This window comes from Malaya genurostris, chromosome 2 (assembly GCF_030247185.1).
Source record: "Malaya genurostris strain Urasoe2022 chromosome 2, Malgen_1.1, whole genome shotgun sequence".
Taxonomy (NCBI): Eukaryota; Metazoa; Arthropoda; class Insecta; order Diptera; family Culicidae; genus Malaya; species Malaya genurostris.
Window position 1 is genome coordinate 298,599,081 of NC_080571.1, and position 21,075 is coordinate 298,620,155.

A 21,075-nucleotide genomic window follows, 5' to 3' on the forward strand; every position below is an offset into this window, starting at 1 on the left:
GCAGGTGGACACATCGGCTCATACCTAGGGTCTCGAGTTGGTTAGATAGACCTCACGGAGAAGTGAACTTCGGCCTGACGCAATTCCTCACAGGCCACGGGTGCTTCAGATGGTACCTCCACAGGTTCGGCCACGTGACATCCCCTATATGTCCTGGCTGCCCAGACAAGATCGAGACGGCTGAACACGTCTTGTTCGCATGTTCCCGTTTCGCGGCTCAAAGGAGTGAGCTACTGGAGGCATGCGGCATGGACACCACACCGGAAAACCTGATCCAGAGAATGTGCCACTGCGTAGAGAACTGGAACGCAGTGTCGACCGCGGCATCCCAAATTGCGGGCATATTGCAGCGGAAATGGAGTGCGGATCAACAACAGGCAGCCGCGACCGCTAGCTGCGTGCAACCGTAGTAGGCTCAAGAGGGATCAGCGAATAAACGTCGGTCCGGAAGAACCTTCTTCGCCGGGAAGCTCTTCGTCGGAGTAGTCTATATCCATCATCGGGGACTAGACGAGTAGTACGTAAAACTGCTAGGATCGTCGGGGCGCCAGTAAACCGGAAGCTATCCTCCAACCGGAATCACTGGATCGACCCAGGCATCCTCTCGGTCGGGTGTTGACGGGTATCGAAAGCGTCGGTTTCGGGAGGGCTTCCTTCGTCGGGGAACTCTCCGTCGGTGTAGGCTAGATCCTTCGGCGGGGGCTAGTCGAGTAGCCACCACAACACCGATTCGAGTCGTCGAGGTGCCAGCGAACCGGAAGCCATGCTCCAACCGGAATCTCGGGACCGACCTCGGCACTCCATCGGGTGTCCCGTGTGGTGTAAGAGACTCGGTGTCGGGAGATTCTCCTTCCCGGGAAACTCTCCGTCGGAGTAGTCTAGATCCTTTGTCGGGGACTAGATGAGTAGATCGTCGCGTGGTACCGCCAGGATCGTCTGAGCGCCAGTGAACCGGAAGTCACGCTCCAACCGGAATCATTGGATCGACTTAGGCATCCTTTCGGTCGGGTCGTAGACGCGTACCGTAAGCGTCGGTTTGGGAGGACTCGGGGAACCCTCCGTCGGTGTAGACTAGATCTTTTGGCGGAGACTAGTCGAGTAGTTCCACGACGTAGCATCAGTTTTGGGTCGTCGAGGCGCCAGTGAACCGTTACCCTCCAGCCGGCATCACTGAAGTTACCCTCCAGCCGGCATCACTGGACCGACCTCGTCATCCAACTGGTCGATCCCTCGAGAGCACCAATAGCCTTCCACCCCGAAGTAATACCTAGCGGTGGTGCCGGGGAGGTAGGGTTGGAGATCCAAGGTGTTTTAGTGGGTAGTTCCAATCAACAGTTGGGTAGTCCTGTGGAGAGTCCCACACTCCGTGCGTAAATGCATTTCACCTTGTAAAAAAAAAACACGAAGAACGCGTCGCATTAGTCCAGGAACAATTTCTACTGTATGCGCTTCGCAGACTCAACTGGACTACATTTCGTCTTTTATCTTATAAAGCTCGTTGTATGCTCATAAATTTACAAATATACGAAGAACGCCGCAAAGCTACAATACTTTATTTTATCAACGACATTATTTCTCAACGAATACAATCTGAATTATTGCTTTCGCAACCAAAATTACATGCTCCTAGTCGTTAAATATTCCAAGAAAATAATAAGACAAATCATGCCAAATATAATCCTGTTAACTATGTCCAGGTAACAAATAAAGGAAAAAAAAGATACCAAATCGTAAAAATAATGGATAGTACAGCGTGTCTCACAAAAATTTCGAATTTAAAAATGCAATAATAAAAAACGGCGTGATAGATTTCAATGATAATACATTTATTTGAAAGGTTAATTCATGAAATTTATTTATGAAAAATGTTTGGCTTCAACAAGATGGCGCTACATGCCACATAGCCATCGAAACAATCGATGTTCTGCGAACAATTTTTGAAAATCCAATAATCATCAGAAATGGTGATGTGAAGCTGCGATTTGTGGGATTACAAGACCTTTCATTTGAATCTAAGTTCATGAAAATCGGTTAAGCCAACTCTAAGAAAAGGGAGTGCAAAAAAATGTTACATACATACACACATATACAGAAATTTTTCGTACTCGACGAACTGAGTCGAATGGTATATAAAAAAGGCCCTCCGGGCCTCGGTTTAAAAATCGGTTTTCAAAGTGATTGCATAACTTTTCTGCATGAGAAAGGCAAAAAGTCTTTCCAACGAAAACTTTTTGTTGTCCATACTGATTTTTTATTCAGTTTATTTTATTGCTTCTTTGTTTCTTTGCTTCTTTGCTTCTTTGCTTCTTTGCTTCTTTGCTTCTTTGCTTCTTTGCTTCTTTGCTTCTTTGCTTCTTTGCTTCTTTGCTTCTTTGCTTCTTTGCTTCTTTGCTTCTTTGCTTCTTTGCTTCTTTGCTTCTTTGCTTCTTTGCTTCTTTGCTTCTTTGCTTCTTTGCTTCTTTGCTTCTTTGCTTCTTTGCTTCTTTGCTTCTTTGCTTCTTTGCTTCTTTGCTTCTTTGCTTCTTTGCTTCTTTGCTTCTTTGCTTCTTTGCTTCTTTGCTTCTTTGCTTCTTTGCTTCTTTGCTTCTTTGCTTCTTTGCTTCTTTGCTTCTTTGCTTCTTTGCTTCTTTGCTTCTTTGCTTCTTTGCTTCTTTGCTTCTTTGCTTCTTTGCTTCTTTGCTTCTTTGCTTCTTTGCTTCTTTGCTTCTTTGCTTCTTTGCTTCTTTGCTTCTTTGCTTCTTTGCTTCTTTGCTTCTTTGCTTCTTTGCTTCTTTGCTTCTTTGCTTCTTTGCTTCTTTGCTTCTTTGCTTCTTTGCTTCTTTGCTTCTTTGCTTCTTTGCTTCTTTGCTATAACACGATATGAAACACGATCTGTAACCCATTTCCAATTCGTGTTTACTTAAATTTTCGTTGCTAGAAAAACATTGAGGCTGTAGTATTCCGAAAGCCAAATTTTCATCGAAACAGAGTATCGTATTTGTTCGTTTTGCCAGTTTCAACGACACTAAGCTCAACACGGTAATTGCTTCAATTGAGCGAAAAACACGATTCAGCGCAGTTTTCATTTTTGCACGGTTTACACTTTTCCATTTTTCGTTCGCAAACCAAAACTGGTAGCATATTTCCACCATGAACTAGGGGCGGAGGCGTTTGGGTGGAGTTAGCCAGAAGCATTCTGCTGATGGTGATTGTTTAGAGTTGGTCTTTTCGCCTGGAAAAATATTTATTATTTCGGCTCGACAGTGTTATCGTACAGGGCAGAAAGTTCCCGGCCGAACTGCGATAGGGGTAGGGAACCTGAACGAAGCCAGAAGATGAAGCGGAAAATATCACACAGGCGAATCATTTATTGTCACGATAAAGTGAACGAATGTTTCCCGACAGGCGGAGAAAAACTTGAAAACGTTTTTAAACAGCAAATGAAGAAATTAAGCGTTGATACAATTATTTACGGGGAAAGTTTCTGTGAATTTCAAGTGACATAGGTGTTGATACTGAACCGAAGGCTTCGCGATCATAATTTTTTGAGATGGTAGATAAATGCTATAACGAATTCGTTCAATGATACCTCAAAGAGATAGATGATACAGAAATATTTCTACACACCAAATCAATTCGAGCAAATCTAAATAACGAACACATTATTTCGAAGGAAATGTGTTCACAGTCTCATTAATTAAAAACATTTATTTCGTCAATGAATTATTAGTATGAAAATAAAAATGTTAGACATCGGTGCTCTTATTTATCAATGACTGTAAACGTTCTCACTAGGTTTCAAATGATTCGATTTCATTATTCGTACTGGACGATCCTTCCAAATCGTCCAAATCACTGATGGTGAATTGCACGAAATCCTTGGACAGCTGCAGTACCTTCAACTTGTCTATCAGCGTTTTAACTTCGAATGCAATACCGTCGTCATAATAAAAAGCATGGATCAGTTCGGTATCCCAGTTCACTTTTGGCAACATCTCTTTCAAAACATTCAGAGTGTAGTTGTAAAGACCTTTCGAATCAAGTCTAGTATCGGCAGGTCGGAAGTTTAGGAACAGATTTTTGCTCGATCGAGTAACGTTGTTGCAGTGCTGGAATATGTCGTTCACCACGTTTCTGAGAATTTCGATTTCCTCTTCCATAGTGCTCGGGTACTGCTGCAGGTCTGATGCCGCTTGAGTTTTTGGAGAACATTCCTGTTTTTGTCGTTTGAGTATACGACTCTCTAGGAATTAACCAAAATAAGACACTGTTCTAAGTGATAACTAGCCTACATACCTGACACATAGAATTCATTCCTTTTCATAATGTACGCCGCACCGTTGTCACCTAGCGCAATGGCGTTGTACCTTAAATGATCGCCACCACGAATGATCGCATCATCGTTCTCGATAATGAACTTTCCATAGGCAGCCTCGGTTGTGTTCTGGCAAATGTCACAAGTAACTGGTTCTTCGAGCAGCATCAGTTGCTTGTTCAGGAAAATCTCGATTCCGAATCCTACCATTCCGGCCTGTTGCGGGTGCCATATTATAAGTCCTTTCGGGTGATAGATTTCGATATGTACATCCAAGTGTCGTTTGCTTTTTTGTTTGCGATGGCGACCAGCTTCCAACGAAACGACACAAAGTGCCAACAATAGACCCACCAGACAAAGGCTGCCTGTTGCTTGCGGCAGTCTCATTGTTATCACTTGATGATTACTGTGTTGTCCGAGATTTATACTTGCACTTACTGAATGCTGACCTACTATGACGAGATCAGAGTAAGGACTGAGCAGACGGAATTATTCTAAGGGTATTTTGAGAGCGGATGATGAGTGTGAGCCCATTTCTCAGAATAGAAGGTTAGCATATTTTCGAATTTTTAGTAGTTCGGATGAACCTGAAATGAAATTAAATGATGCAGGGTTGGAATAAAATTCATTTTTTCAATTAATTGATATATATATACTAATCATCCACATGATCAAAGTACATTCCAAACCCATTTCACTAGTCTAGAAGCTCTAGCTGATTCCCGTTTCAAGGAAATTATTATTATTATTATTACTATTATTACCATCACCATTTCAACGAATCGAGAGAGAGAGAGAGAGAGAGAGAGAGTCAATTCGCAGAGCGAAAATACTTCGCTAAATCATACACTATTTATAAAAATTCTTGTTTTTCTGGGGTTTGGAACATAGAATAAGATATATATTTTTTTACACATCCATGCAGCGCGAAGTGCATTTAATCCCAGGTCATCTACGCTCGATGGAAATCCGAAAAATATTTTTAAGTAAGTTTAAGCATATCTATTCTGAGAAAATGTTTTACACGAACGGATCACAAATTGAAGAGGCGATTGGGTTTAGTTTGTTCAACAATAATGTTTCGGTCTCATTTAGGCTTCAAGAACCAGCATCTGTTTATATTGCAGAGTTAGCAGCAGTTCATTATAGCTTGAGTGTAATCGTCACATTATTTTGAAACCATTATTTCCTTTTCAAAGATAGTCTGAGTACACTTGGAACCATTCGCTCAAACATAACTGGCAAGAATGAACCGTTTTTCTTGGGCAAAATAAAACAGTGCCTGAATGAAATATTGAATAATAATTATCAAATCACTATAGTCTGGGTCCCGGCTAATTGTCCCATTCCATGTAATGAATGGGACAATTAGCCGATATTTTAGCCAAACGTGGTGCTATTGAGGGTGAAATTTATGAGAGACCGATTGCTTTCATCAAATTTTATAGTGCGTCTCGCCAAAGAACACTTTCCAGCAGGCAAGCTTCTTGGGATAGAGATGATCTGGGTCGGTGGATGCACTCAATTATCCCTAAAATATCGACATAGGCATGTTCCATAGGGCTGGATGTAAGTAGGGACTTCATTCGTGTGATGTCCAGACTCATGTCCAATCACTACACGTTAGATGCACATCTCCTTCGAAGTGGACTTTCCTAGACTAATCATTGCGCTTGTGGCGAAGGTTATCACGATATTGATCATGTCGTTTTGACATGCGTGGAGTATCGTGATGTTAGATCTCAACTAATAAATCTCTTGCAAACTCAAGGTAGACTATCCAATGTCCCAGTTCGCGACCCTCTTGTTTGTCGTGACCTTCCTTACATGAAACTTCTTTATCGTTTCATTAAGTCCATCGGAGTTCCAATTTAATGTTTATTTTATGTTATACTCCTTCCTCTTCCATGAGTTCAACCAATAGCCAGCTATATTATATAGAATAAAAGTGATGAACTGATACAAACAAACCTGAAACAGTTATAAGATCATGTACAAAATAAATGTTTATTTTTAATGTAATTCGCTTGATAACAGTAACTTGAATTCCGACATACTAGTAGGATACTCAAAATGTACTAAAGACTGTCCCAGAAAGTATGGCCGCACTTTGATGTCGCTGTAAATAATGCACAAGTGTAAGATATTCAAATTTTATTCGATATACTGATAATATTAGACTACAACAACAGAATATTATTCTCAACATTTGCTACTTAGCCATTGTAGACTAGCTGGCGCACCATCTTGCGAACGTTCCTCATTAAATTCCGTACAGACTTCTTGGCGACAAGTTTTGACACTTTTTTCCAATCTTTTTCGAACTGTTGAATGGTTTCGGCTGCCGAGACATGTTTCCTAAGATGTCCAAAATTCCTGTCCTTCGTTAATGTCCTAAATTCCTCAATTGGTCGAAGTTGTGGGCAATTTGGTGGATTCATGTCTTTTGGGACGAAAGTGACATTTTTGGTAGTATACCATTCTACCGTTGATTTCGAGTAGTGGCAAGAAGCAAGATCTTGCCAGAAGACAACAGGATCCTTGTGGCTTCGAATCATGGGTAGAAGTCGTTTTTGTAAACATTCCTTGATATATATTTCGCTGTTCATTTAAGCAGTGGTGATGAAGAGTTTCGAAATCTTACCGCAGCTACAAATTGCTTGCCAGACCATAGCTTTCTTACCAAATTTTTCGACTTCAATCGATGTCACGGACTGGTTTAACACTTGCCCTTCTCGCACCGTATAATATTGTGGTCCAGGCAAGGATTTGTAATCGAGTTTCACGTAGGTTTCGTCGTCCATGATTATGCAGTTCAAATTTCCTGCAAGAATCGTATTGTACAGCTTTCGAACCCTCGGCCTGATCGATGCTTCTTTTTACGGACTACGTTTTGGTTGTTTCTGCTTCTTATAGGTTCGAAGATTCAAACGTTCTTTAGCACGAAGAACATTTGACTTCGAAGTGCACCACATATTGACCTCTGACCTATAACAAAAATGTGTTTATATTGCAATTTCGCTACCTCTAGGTTGCCACAATCAGTCAATAGCTATTTGAATTAATGTTTCAATTGTATGTTACAATTTAGTATACCATTTTTTAATCAGTGTAACATATAAAGTTTGTTCGTGTTCTTGTTGCAACATAGTTTGGAATCAGTCGTATCAGAACTAGTAGCGCATAGCTTTACCAGAGAACCGATCCAATAACGATATTACACTACATCTGAATGAGAAGCAGACTGTCATTGAAACCTGCATTCTTATGCTTATGACAGACATGTGTTATAGGAATCACTGTACACCATGAAATCATATGTCTGTCACCCTGAATCACGGTGGTATCACGCGAGCATCATGATACAACGGTGATTTCCGTACTACGGTCATTCATCGTTGTACTGTTCCAAATCACATCACTGTTTACTGCTACCAGCGCCATTGGCGAGCAATGGTGAACTCATGAAACAATATTTCCTTCCTTTAAGCATCACATAATAAACAACCATCGTTTTATTTTGCAAAAAAAATCTCAATTAAATGCTAACAAGTAGCATAAAACTTATATACTATATACTTTGTCAACGTAGTAGCAAATTTTTAAAATGTTCATAAATTTGATGAAGGTTTGAAATACAAATAAGGGAACTCATATATTCATCTTTGTTTATTCCATTCCATTCAATAACAAGTAAATTTATTGTTGAAATGGATTCAAAAACAATAATAATAAACGATAAATACCCAATAGCAAACATAAACCAATTGAGTGATCATCCTGTTTATTGATGACCTATATTGAATTCTGGAAACTCTAATTCTACTAATTACTAATTATTAATGTTGAATGCCGTTGGATAGAAAGAAAACTTGTTTTTAAATTATTTAGAAAGAGAGTCTTATTTTGGGTATGAATAGAGAACAGCGAATCATGTCTTTTAGAAAAATTGGTAAATTGAAGCAGAACATGTAGTAAGTAACATATTCAATTTAATAAATACTTGTAGTAGTTTTCAGTGTTACTTCATAAATATAGCATAACAACTTTAAACTCCTCAAAATCCTCAAATCTATTGCGGAATGATTTAAAATTCAAAACTACCATTATGATAATCCTTTTTATGAATTTCGTAATGAATAAACTGTTACGCTGACAGAATTTTTCTGAAATATGTGTGTGCCATGCCGTTTCTGATGGTTACATACTAATAATATCTTAGATTTATTTACTATTTTGAGACTCAATCTTAATAGTTTATGCGGCTCTTATTTTTATCGTGAATATGCGGGTGAAAAAGGAATTATGATTGAACACCTTGAAATTTATGCGGATTTGGCAGAAGTTGGTATGATTTACAAATAAAATTTAGTGATTTATCAGCTTTTTGGTAGAAATCGGCGTCGTTGCATACAAATAGTGCTCGTGTTTCGAAAATTAGTTCTAAATGCCTTTCATATTTCCTCCATTTCTTATTTTTATTCGATGTCAGTGAATGTTACGGTAGAACATCAAAATTATGGACATCAAATTCTTCCTAATGCTAATTACATTTAAACTATGAAGGAAAAAATCCTGTATCCCAGAACAAACGTGTCATAAATGTACCTTAATACCATACAATTTGATATGAGTGAAACTGTCATTCGATGAACACTCACACATAAAATTAGTTTGATAATTCAGAGAGGCATTGATTACATCTCAAACCGTAAAAATTCTATTTTTATATTATCGATCATCTGAGTTGTTTCGTTTCACTGTATATTCACTTGTGCGCAAAACATGTCTGTCACCTCATCGTTGTACGCGTACAGCGTTGTACAGAAATCATTGTACAGAAATCACATGTCTGTCAATGGTATTAAGAGCCACAGTTCATATTTTTCACAATATTGATTAAAGACAGCTGATAACTGCAGAAATACTACGACTACAATTTCAAACCTTTCGTTCCTGTTGAAATAAGTACCAAAAGAATGTCAGAATCGTTCGTAAAATTGGGTTGGTAAGCAATTTGTGCTTGGAAATAAATTGGTCACTATTCTTTAGCCACACCCCTAAATAACCCAATTTATTGAAACGCCAAACCCCTAAATAACCCAAGGTACGGTTTATATGGTTTGGTAGGTATCTTCCTTACAGTTTGAACTCTTATGAGTAATAGAAGAATAAATTATCATTTTTCAAAAATTGGTAAATAAATACAGAAAATGCTTATTCAATGGGGATATATTTACAGTTTATTAAGTCAATTCGACGCCTTCTATTTCGTAAATGATCCAATTTTTTTAAACAAGCTTATGTGAGTGATGATAATTTTTTGTGGTTGATTTTAATCATTTTCAGAAAACTAGACAATTAACGTTCTCCTTCCGCCGAACGAGAGCATACACCGTCTACAGAACAGCTGATATAATACTGTCCGTGTGACCCCATAGGCTGACTTTCCGTTAGCGGCGTACTGTATTTGGATGGAAACAATTCCTAGCCTTAGTACCTATAACAATTAGCGCCGTGCTATTGATCAATCATCGCGAGAATCGGATCCCTTCTCGGAAATAGAATCAATGTTTGCGAAACACAATGCACAAAAGCATATCAATTGTTTTGCGTTATTTCAAAATTTGCTCCGATACCAATTTGCCCCTTTTTTTTGCTAGACTGGACCAAAAAAGCCCTTTGTCAATTGTTTCCCAATAGCGAAATAAAATTGTTCACAAATTAAATGTGCATTCGGGTTTTCCGCATTGTGGTGCATATGATTGTAAAACCCAAAAAGCGGGTAGAAAAAGCGGGAAAACTAATTCCGCGAGTCCAAAAATTGGGTGTATTGTGTACGCAAACTTCCAGCTGCGTTAACACTGTAATGTGCAACTAGTCAATGAAGGTTCCCCCTGATCCGTACGAATGACGGCCGTTGGAATGGCCTTTTTCTCTCTAGCCCCAGGGCGCGGCGACAGGATAACGGGTGCGGTTGAAACGAATCTGGTTGGCCATAATGTGACCCCGGATCGGCGCAGTAGTAGGGTCACAGCAGAACTCTGGATGCCGGCGGTGCAGAATCGATTATTCGGAACCAAATCCGAATGTGCCAAGCAGAAAAAAAGAATTTCCAAAATGATCGATTTGTCCTTCGCAAGGGTAACCATAAAACCATCGATGCCAGGGACACTTGCGGATCTCAGCAGACCCAAAATCACATCATGACGTGCAGGTTTTCTCCATTGAAGCCAAATGTTATGCTTCGGATGAAAACTGTCCTCACGTTATGGGAGCTATAATGTTTTTATAGGTTTACAATGAAAACAAATCATTAACAGTGCCAAAAGTTGTGCAGAATGACCTTGGCTTCGGAGTGACGAAGATGAGTTCAATTTTTCCCATTCTGCCTTGTGATGCTGATTCTTTTGCTGTGATAGAATTGTCAGTCATGCAAAATGCAGCACTGGTCGTAAAACAATTTTTCTTCGCCGCAGGAAAAGGAACAAGCTTCATGCTAAGTTCATCGTTTCTTGCTTTGGTCAGATCTTGTTTTTTTCGTCTAATGCTCATTTTACTGAAACGTTGGCCTTCGGACAGGAAAGTTTCCACTTGGACTTACAAATGAAATTTCATGCCGTTTCGAAGAATTCGGGCCCAGTAATGTGTATGCAAACCAAAATAAATCGTAATTTCATAAAATTGGTTTGCCGAAATCATTAAAAGGTTGGTGCAATTTCGCCGTCCAATGTGCTAATGCTTTAATGACGATAGATTTATAAATTTATGGATTTACACTTTTATTTATTTAATATGTTTTTGGACTCTACGGAAAACAAGTTGTAACGTAGAGAATATCTCTTTCGGAGGAATGCTGATAAACGCGAGGTATTTGGAGCATATTGAGACAAAAATTGCATACAAAATGCTTGTAATAAATGATGTTGTCTATCATTACTGTAATGTTAGTAATGTGCTGTGTCAGAGGTGAATTCAATTGTAAACAACAACAAAACTATTCAAATTGATTACTATCAACTGATTGATTCATTGATCAACTAGGAAATCTTTTAAAATATTTAACGCTTGAGTGAACATAAAAAGTCCTTTGAAACTCGAAACTACACAGATAAAAATATTTTGTGAATTTACATTTATTTTCATGCACATATTTGGAGCAGGCAATTGAATGGAAAGTTACACTACAAAACTAAGCGGTTTGTAAATAGACAGTCTAGTTCAATGTAAAACTAAATTAATTTTCATGTAATTTTACATGAATCATGGTTTTAAATCAGATTTTCGTTTCAACTCATGTCTATTTCATAGTACTATCGGTATACATGTCGTGTACGTTTAATCTTCTCTTTCTGTGTAGTCTATTTGCATATAAATCGAAGACAGCTTAATTGAGGCACCAATTAATAAATATTAGAGAATTTTTTGTATCTTTCGGACAATGTTGCACATATTCTTCGTGTAACTAATTCATTCACCCATCTTCCATGCGAATATTCTGTCTTCGAATATGCCCATCGTTCGAATATGCATCTTCATCGTTCTTCATCTAATAAATTCATCAGAATCTCGTGAGGTAGCAGCAATGGGAAAGTGCTGGGATATGGTTCATCACACACACATAAGATTATGGTATTATTGCAGGGGAAAACGTCTTAATTTGCTTGTTTACAAGACAGCACGAACGAATATCGCGAATTAGGTTTTGACGATGATCGCTGCATGAATATTCGTTCCATATTTGCTTTAAGTCATTCGGGGGTATGTTCAATGCGAATGACAACTGCAAGGAATAGATCTTCGTGCGAGCAACGAAGCAGCGTCGGCTTCGTTCGCACCCGAATATACGGACATGTCCGAATATCAGAGCGGTTATCGAACAAAGGCGAAGGAAAGCGAACGATGATTATTGGCGTTCGTTGCCTTTTTGATATTCGAGCAACATTGCTTTCGGATGACATGCAATTTATGTGTACACAAAGGTCTTTTTTTATGCGGTTTTAATTTATGCGAAGTTTCAGAGTTATGCGTTTTTTTAAGCGAATTTTCAGAGTTATGCGGTTTTTTTAATACGAAGTTTCATAGTTATGCGGTTTTTTTATGCGAATTTTCAGAGTTATGCGGTTTTCTATGCGAAATTTTCAGAGTTATGAGGTTTTTTTATGCGGTACGTAAACTCGCATAAAAAAACACTTCAGTGAACTTGCATTGCAAGAATTACTTGCTTTGTACCTTTTTTTGCTTGCAAATTTAAAGAGAAAATTGTGTTCTTTTTTTGCAAATGAAAAATTCTACATTATTCTACAGAAATGTTATATTTATTATTCTAAAATATAAGTTATGACAAACTTCCACAATCCACCCGTATATCTAATCCAAAGGCATTTCGATGCATCATATACAAAATGGTTCAACGATGGACCACCGTCTGCCGAATTCGTTGAACGAAAAAATGGCCCGCGGTTCAATGAGCTGCTCCAAAAACAGCTAATGTTAGTGGAATATTGGCTCCTGGTATTAGACCAATGAAGGATCTCCGTTGGACGTTTTTTGCTACTTATCCGCTAGTTCCAAACTAAGGTAAGTGTACCTAACACCTGACTAAGGTGAATATGAAGGTAAAGTTAAAGCGGCCGAGCGACTGTAAACTGGTAAATTGATTAGTAGGGAAAGATGGAGTGAAATGTATCCCCTATGACAATGTTGCTATATCTTTACTAGAGAAAATCAAATGTAAAAGTTTCATGCATGACTACCATCAGTCATTATTATTTCTCATTATTACGGAAAATGAACACTGTATGCATTGAAAAATACATGAAATATTTCAAAATCCTTGGATATCTGAACATTGAGGCAGGATAATCTTCAACAGCGGGTCAACATTCTTCAATACAACAGGGCAATACGCACGACAATAATGGGGCGAAATGCACCCTCAAAAAGCTTTTTTAAATTAAAAAAATTAAACTTTCCGTGGAAGAAATACTTTCCAGATGAAAGAATGTTTATGTTCCATTAACCTAATAGTGGAAATAGTGGTAAAAAACTCAAAAACGGAGTTCTATTTATTCTTTCAGAGACGGCTGAGTAGCTTTTAACAAATTTAGACTCAAATGAAAGGTTTTACGGGTTTATTGACTTTTGTGCGAATACGAATCCAGGCTCTAGAACGAAGGGTGAAGTGTGTTTAAAATTTATACCATCATGTAGAGCGAAAATACAAAAGAAAACGAAGAAATCTTATAAACAATTCACTTAAGTTTACATCCAAAAGCATGCAAATATCAATCATTTCCAGCATATTCATCTGAATTTAACAGTGAAATAGAAGCAAATCTTTAATTTACATGTTATTATATGCAATATTTTGTTATCACCCAAGTGAATACGACATGCTTAAATTTACGTAATGAGAAATTTTCATGTTCATGTTTTTTTCGAAGAGTGTAGCTTTCACTTCCGGTGGAGCTCTCAACGAGTAAGCACGCTGATTCGAGGATAGTGCGTTAGAATTAGAGTAATTCGCAAGAAGGGAAGAAAGTTTTTTCGTGATGAAGTGGCTCGGCGATTTCGACTATTTTTTCTGGGCCAGGATAGCGGATCTTACAGGAACTGCATACAAAATTAAATGAATCGAACTGAGTCGTACTAAAAAGTATTCAATAGAAACGTAGCTTTTAATAGAAAATATAAGTCCTCTATCCTCCCGTAATTATCTAACGGCGGCCGATGCCTTACTTTCAAAATAATTGAATGGTGGACTATATGTCGATTTTTTGAAACATATCGATTTGTCAAAATTTGCATCGTGATACAATAACCTATTCCAAAAACATTAGTCCTGAATTGGCAACTTATTTAGGAAGAATTGAAATATTACTGTATCAACGGTATAACTCTTACAACGATTCAATTCCCGCATCTGGCGGAAAAACACTGAACTATATGTTATTTTGCTTGAATTGTTTCCAATATTGAATTCAACATTGCATCCTAGCCAACGCATGCGAGTGCAAACACTTCAGTTTCTGAAATGAGAAGTGGGTGTCCAGGATAATTAGAGAACGGATAAACGACCAGAAATAGAGAGGTAGCATAAATCAAATAACCATAGATTTCTCATTGTACGGAGACACTAAGGGGCAGGCCATAAAAGACGTCACGTTTTTTTGCAATTTTTGACTCTCCCCCCCCCCCTTGGTCAAAATTGTCACAACAGCAAATCACATATGATCTAGATAAGACGTGACATGATCTACGTCTGAAATCGTTGATCCTCCGCTGAGGGGTGTGAAAATTAGTAATAATAGCAATCCTACAGGAATTTATAACTAAGGATTACGCGTGTCAATGAGACTTTTCCAAAATCATGGAACATTGTCAATTTTGTATCTTTGATAAATGCTCTTTTAATACTCCTTATCAACACAGTTGGGGAAAATACCGGTTTCGTGACGTTACGATTTACACAGTTTTAACATGCATCCTGTGTTCGATTTCGCAACCGTTGTTTCATTCGCAATAAAATGAATACTAGATTAAGAGAAATAAATGCTAGATGAAAATTTCATGAAAATAATAATATATTGTCAATTTGACAGTATTCTCTACGCAATAGCAATGCTCCATGCAAAATTAGTTTAGAAAAATATTTCACACCAAATAATGATTAGAGCGACAAAAGACTTTGTTTTACTTCCAGCTGGTTGATGCTGATGATGATGTTTATGATGATGCACTATTTTGATTAAACTAAAAAAAACGCTTTTTGACATGAATTTAATTTATGGAAGTAACAGGAGCACAGGGTTTGAGCACGCAGCAGGCGCTGCGTTTGAAAGGCGCGTTTGAATTGCCCTAGCAAAACTTGCACTCCTCCCGGGTAGATGTGAATAGTAAACGAAAATCAAAATAATTACCAATATTACCATCATATCTTGTCTTGATGTTCCTGTGCTGTCATAGCAATACTTCATATTTTCTTGATATCTAATCGAAGGAATCTTCTTAATAGATTAGACAAAATCTATTTAGCATCAAGATTTGTTATTATATCTTATTTCGTTATTGATGAGGCATACCAATTTCATTAAGTACAATTGATCCAGTGGTTCCTTTTCAAATAGAATACAATTGAATATACTGCATCAGAATAAGATAAGAGAAATTCTTATGATAAACTATTCTCAAAGTTAGAAAATCAAATTACTGAAAAATTTAGCTTTTACTCTTGCTTTGAAGTTACAATGGTAGAATTTTATATTTTGTGGCTATTTTTTCATGCAGACTTTGCAATGATATTTTAACTCTTTTTTCAAACTAAATAATGTTATTTTCTACCATTGAGATGTTTGGTTTTAATAATTGGTTGGCAAATCACTTCTACCCGAGCTGTTACTTCTGTGTATGATATTCAAGCTAAACAGGGTAAATTATTGATAATCACAACATATATGTTAATGTTATTTGCTGGTTTTATTGATATTGCGACCGACCAAGCAAACTTTTTGAATTTTTTTCATTCTTTGTGTGGTTTATATTCCACATCTGTTTACTACCTATCATAAGATTTCCGAAAGTTTAAAAATCCATAATTCCAAGCGATTGGTGCACCCAAACTCATATTCATTGACTAAAATTGTCAGTGAATAACTTAAGTTAACCCGTTTGAAGGCATCTTTTTTTTACTCATATTAGGCAAAATTTATTAATTTCGCTAATTTACTCACCCTTCCGTGCACTTTTGCTGATCACAACAGAAATGATTTCCTGCATCATTCATTTCCGAATTTACAAGAAGAAGCTTTTACATCAACAAATATACGTTTTCCTATAGAATGTAAACGTTTATTGAATAGATTTTTTTCAGGAAATAGAGCAAAGCAGTAATATAATTAGGTATTTCAAAATTTCATTGAAAATATTGGACATCACATTCCAACAACCCTTCCCCCTTCCCCCTGTCACAAAAGGTCACGTTTTGTGAAATACCCCCCTCCCCCTTGCGACGTGACGTCTTTTATGGACAGCCCCTAACAGCGCTTCTAGTGAGAAACGGGTGTACTTTTTTCCATTAGCTAATGTCATAGATAAAATAAACCTAGATTCCCCAGTGTAATAGTAATGTAGTTGACCAACATGTGTTAAATGCGCAGGCAACTTTGTACATGCATTTTAGGAGCATTTACGCACCTATTCTACACCAGACGGCGCTTTTGGTGTCACGGGTTGCTGAACTACAGTACTATTACACTGGGGAATCTAGGGTTATTTTATATATGCTTTCACTCAAGCTGTGTGCTACGATCCTCTAACCAAAAACATGCAAAACACAATAACTGTGCGTTTTTAAATATTCAAATCGACGCCGTTGCGGATTTTGGAAAGGCCACGTTTCCAATATTGAATTATAAGCATGAGTGTCATTATTACCCAAAAACATTATTTGAACGGCTGAATGCAAAAGTCGAATGGATGCAACTTGATTCGGGAAAACCAGCGTACTTTTCAATGCATTTTAATGCAAGAACAAGAATTGGATTTTACAATGCAAATTTTTTTAAAAACATTTTTATTACAAAAAGCAGACAACACATTAAATGCAAAACCCGGATAAAAACTTACGCTTCCCGGCATGAATATTGATAGACGGTGACGATATCGAGGTGGTTGACGAGTTCGTGTAATTGCACCTTAAGAGAGGGGGGTTGGGGTATCTTATTTTATTATAGTAAAACATTGTATTTTATTATAGTATTGTTTTTTATTATAGTAAAATATTTCAAGAATATTCTGTGAAATTTTCAAACCTATCGGAACAAAACTAAGCAAGTTATAGGGCTTTATTTTTGACGATCTCATACTGCGAAGAAGTAAGAGCTCGGCACACAGGCCCAAGACTTCTGCTTCGATTGACATAAAAACTTGACAAAACATTCTTGAAATGTTTCATTATAACGTATTTTAAAATAATATATATAAATTTTTGAAAATGTTAGACCCTATGGGCTCTCTTGAGTAATAAATTGTTTCCATTGATTTTATAAATAAAACACTTCAAACGCATTTTTCTCGAAAGCAGGTTTTGAAAGTCCGTGTCCATCGTCATTCAAAAACAACTGCACACACTTTCTACATATAAAAAACCAGACCCCAAAGTTTTTCTTTTCGTTGTTTGTTACTTTGGGGAGGTTTTACAGCTACATAATGGCGAATTTTTTCGTGAAAAATCGCAGTTTTCACTTTGAACAACCAACAAATTATTCAAAAAAAATTTAAAAAAAATCAAACAGAAACGATGAAGTCTAGAAAAACTTCTACTCTAACTATGCTGCTTTGATTTGTTGACTTCTGATTAGTCTGCACTGAGATACAGTGGACACCGCAAATCGTGATTTTTAAGATGCGTCCTCAAAAATACCTCTTTACCGACTCATTTCTCAATATTGTTTCACGAAACGTTTACAAAATGTTGTTCGAATGATGCTTTTTATAATGCAAAACATTTGAATTTATTTTGTGGAACGATAACTCTGAAAAAATCGCCACTAGTGTTAATTGGTCAACAGAAATGTTGAAGAAGTTCTATCGCGGTTCTTCTGAAGACGTCTATTGTGACTGGTGACGAATCAAGGATATATGCATACGTATTAAGCCGAAGTTTAATCAAAATGAAGGTAATCAAACCGCTAAAGAAGAAACAACAGGACAATGCGGGTTCTCACACATCGCGTCTAAAAAATGACATTAGAATATCAGGCAATTACCTCAAAAAAGTGAAGTTAAAACTCGGGTGAAGTGTGTTTATGGTATCTTTTTTTTATTTTCACTTGGATTAATCCTTTATAATTCATTTTTACTTTGTATCCAATTCATAATAAAACTTAAGTAAACGAAAATCTTTTAGTTTTAATCGTAATTCTGGCTAAATGCTTATTTCATCATATGAATCATTTTTCCTTTTTCGCACGATTCGTGGATGTCTTGCTCTACCAACTTGTACACATCAATTCTTCATGAAATTATTTGCTTTCCCGTCGTTCATAATTCAATTGAGAGTTTGTAATCTGGTTTAGTTGCCAATACTATCAACTGAGACAACATCTACTATTTTTACATATTTTTTTGTTATTTTCTTCTATTTGCGCGATTCAAATTCGAGTCTCTTCCTCTGATCATCCAGCCTCTAGTAGGCCGGTATGAGTAGTTTATTGAAAATTGTTATTTGTATTTCTTGTTTCTTAACCATAAAGTCGGGTTTCTACTAATACAATATTTATAACTTGTTTCGTGTTTATCGTGACTTCCAATACTATAAAAGCATTCAGTTTTACTTCGCTCGACCGTATCACGTCAATCTGGTCTACTTGGTTCTCCCGGGCTAAGCCCTCTAATGTCGGGTTTATCAAATAGTATCGAAACTGTTGATAACTGGCTTTGGATCGCAACAAAACCATAATTTGAAAATGAAATTCAGAATATGAGTAGTTTTCATTCTTTCATCCTGTCAAACGAAAGATTCCTAAACTTTCAACCTTTAGGTTTGGTTCGATCGACATCACATTAGAGAAAAAAAGAGTGGCTGAACTATATTTAACCAATAATCACAGAGAGCCCTCAAGTCCGTTCTCAGTTATCACAGTTATCACATCGCTCTAAACAACTGCAATGAATTAGCTCTTGTTAAACTTGTTACGAGCGGGATGTCGTGGAAATATTGTGAAGTAGCTGTTTCGTGATGGCGTCGACTATTGCCATTTCCGTATAAGTCTGAATTCACTAATAGCGTACAGATTTTCTTCAGAAGATTTATATTTTTTTTTATTTTTAATTAATGACAGAGTTGATATTATGGCAGTATTTTTTCCTCTCGAACGCTGACAAGATTCACATTAGTTTGACCTCCTTGGGACTGAGTTTTTAATAACATTTTGAATACCTTTAACTGAAAAAGCCATTTCCAAAAATTCATAATTGATTCCACAGAGAATCTTCCATTTGACTTTGAACCCTATCAAAATACACAACAGTACCAGATTTGGTTTTCCATTGATTTTGTGTTAAACCATTACAAGAAGCGCTTCCATGAGATCGTTGCTGAATCAATTCTACTGTTGCTTATGCAAAACTGCTTTTACAAATCGTAGAAACTGTGCAATAATATTGCTGAAAATTGATTGGCTTTTTATTCAGTACCCATTCAAACACTTTTATTCGCATCCTAAATCCCTGAGAACAAGCGACACTTATTCTAAAAAAAACTATTTATAGCCAGATCTCGAATAACCCTCCATCGTTTGGTTCTCCTATCGGAAGCAGCATGTAGCCTCACAATCACAATTGATTAACTGGTGTAAGTTTTTTTGTAATAAATGGCAATTTTTTCTGCTTTCAACGTCTTTTTTTTTCAGTGGACAATTCAGAAACATCGAATAGTACTATTCAGAGATTTTGCTATATGTAGCTTATTACAAGACACTGGTTAATAGTAAAATATAGAGTGGATGTAAGGAGAGCGACAACAAATCATCCATAATGTTGACAACAATTCAAACAATCTCATGTGCAATGTTGGCAATTTCTTATGCTCGTTTGGAATGACACTGACAGCAAAAATTTCTTCATAATGAAGAGTAGTCGTCACTCTCTCTACATTCACTCTGGTAAAATAGCGAACAATAACTGCACGGCCTACTTAGTTGCTTTATATGAAACGATTGATTGCAATTTGATTATTCCTGAACTTCAGAGTCTCGTTGAATTCTATCTGGAGTTCAACAAATGCTTATGGTCGTTCGTTTTCGGACTCGCATACCGTGGTACTTCTTGGGCACAAAATCGTTCACAATGGCAACATTGACCAAATTTTCATTTCTATTGAACAATTGAGCTGTCACTCTTTCGAATTTATCATATCTACCACAATTTATTTTTTCAGCCTTCCAGTGTCTCCGAATATAGCGAAATCTTTGATAATACTCACCGTTCGATTGCAACGCTTGTACTTCGTTAGTTATTGAAGGTTGTATTTACCGCTTATTGTAAATTGCAGTTTAATCGTAAGATGCAAATGTTAAACTTAAAAATTCGTTACTAATTATTAAAATCACAAAATCGCTTTGAAAGGTATGTTTTATAATAGGTAATAATAAGGTAATTGATAAAATATTTGTAAATTCCTACACACCAATAACAAAATTTGCTTACATTTTCAAAATTGCAACCGACATCATGTTCGTGCTCTCATCCATTCGTTTCAGTAGTTTCTGTCGATGCAAACCATCCAGAGAGATTTTCGCACTAGTATCATATTTATATAAAACAAGTACATGATGCACTGAAATACATCCTGATGCTGGTGAGAGCAGATTTTTTTTTGTTCTAGTCCTACGTTCTGTACTTCCTAGTATCATTCATTCTTACTTCAAATATCATATACTGTTTAGTACCTGCTGCTATGAAGTACTGTAATAATATTTCAAAACCTAAACTGGGATACGTTATACTTTTAACGCTTCACTGTAACGGAAGGTCGCAGGATGATGATCAGCGCAGCAGTACGTACGTATCAAACACGCCTTCACTCGCGGACAAACGTTGTCTTCGTCGTCGTTGCAGTCGAAAAACCGTTCGTCGGTAACTCATCATCACCAGCAAAAAACGGACAGTTCGCCCGAGTGCTCGTTGCTGTGCCTCCAAGTGGTCACAGAACGTGCTTTCAGCTGAAAGTAATCAAATATTAGTGATTTTTGTGGTGTTCTAGTTTTAGCGATAATAGT

General features: G+C 37.1%; 2 protein-coding genes across 4 annotated transcripts in view; both read right to left on the reverse strand.

Annotated features, from left to right (window-relative positions):
• Positions 1-3,672: 3,672 nt before the first annotated feature.
• Positions 3,673-4,777, reverse strand: LOC131430739 (uncharacterized). Its single transcript, XM_058595933.1, has 2 exons — positions 4,276-4,777; positions 3,673-4,222 (listed from the first exon to the last, which is right to left on the reverse strand). Exons 1-2 carry the CDS (start codon positions 4,679-4,681, stop codon positions 3,771-3,773), a joined length of 858 nt encoding a protein of 285 aa, XP_058451916.1. The 5' UTR covers positions 4,682-4,777; the 3' UTR covers positions 3,673-3,770.
• Positions 4,778-18,095: 13,318 nt separating this feature from the next.
• The window catches only part of LOC131430742 (MOB kinase activator-like 2), a 111,151-nt gene continuing 108,171 nt past the window's right edge, over positions 18,096-21,075 (reverse strand). For all 3 annotated transcript variants that reach the window (XM_058595935.1, XM_058595936.1, XM_058595937.1), the window contains one exon: positions 18,096-21,018. In XM_058595935.1, the coding sequence (XP_058451918.1) occupies positions 20,944-21,018 (75 nt within the window). In that variant the 3' untranslated portion in view covers positions 18,096-20,943. The remainder of the gene's footprint in view (positions 21,019-21,075) is intronic.

Bases quoted from the DNA above. Each gene is read 5' to 3' on its own strand.
- LOC131430739 (XM_058595933.1), bottom strand. From the start codon at position 4,681: ATGAGACTGCCGCAAGCAACAGGCAGCCTTTGTCTGGTGGGTCTATTG. The intron at 4,223-4,275 runs GTATGTAGGCTA...GTTAATTCCTAG, and splicing joins GAATGAATTCTATGTGTCAG to AGAGTCGTATACTCAAACGA.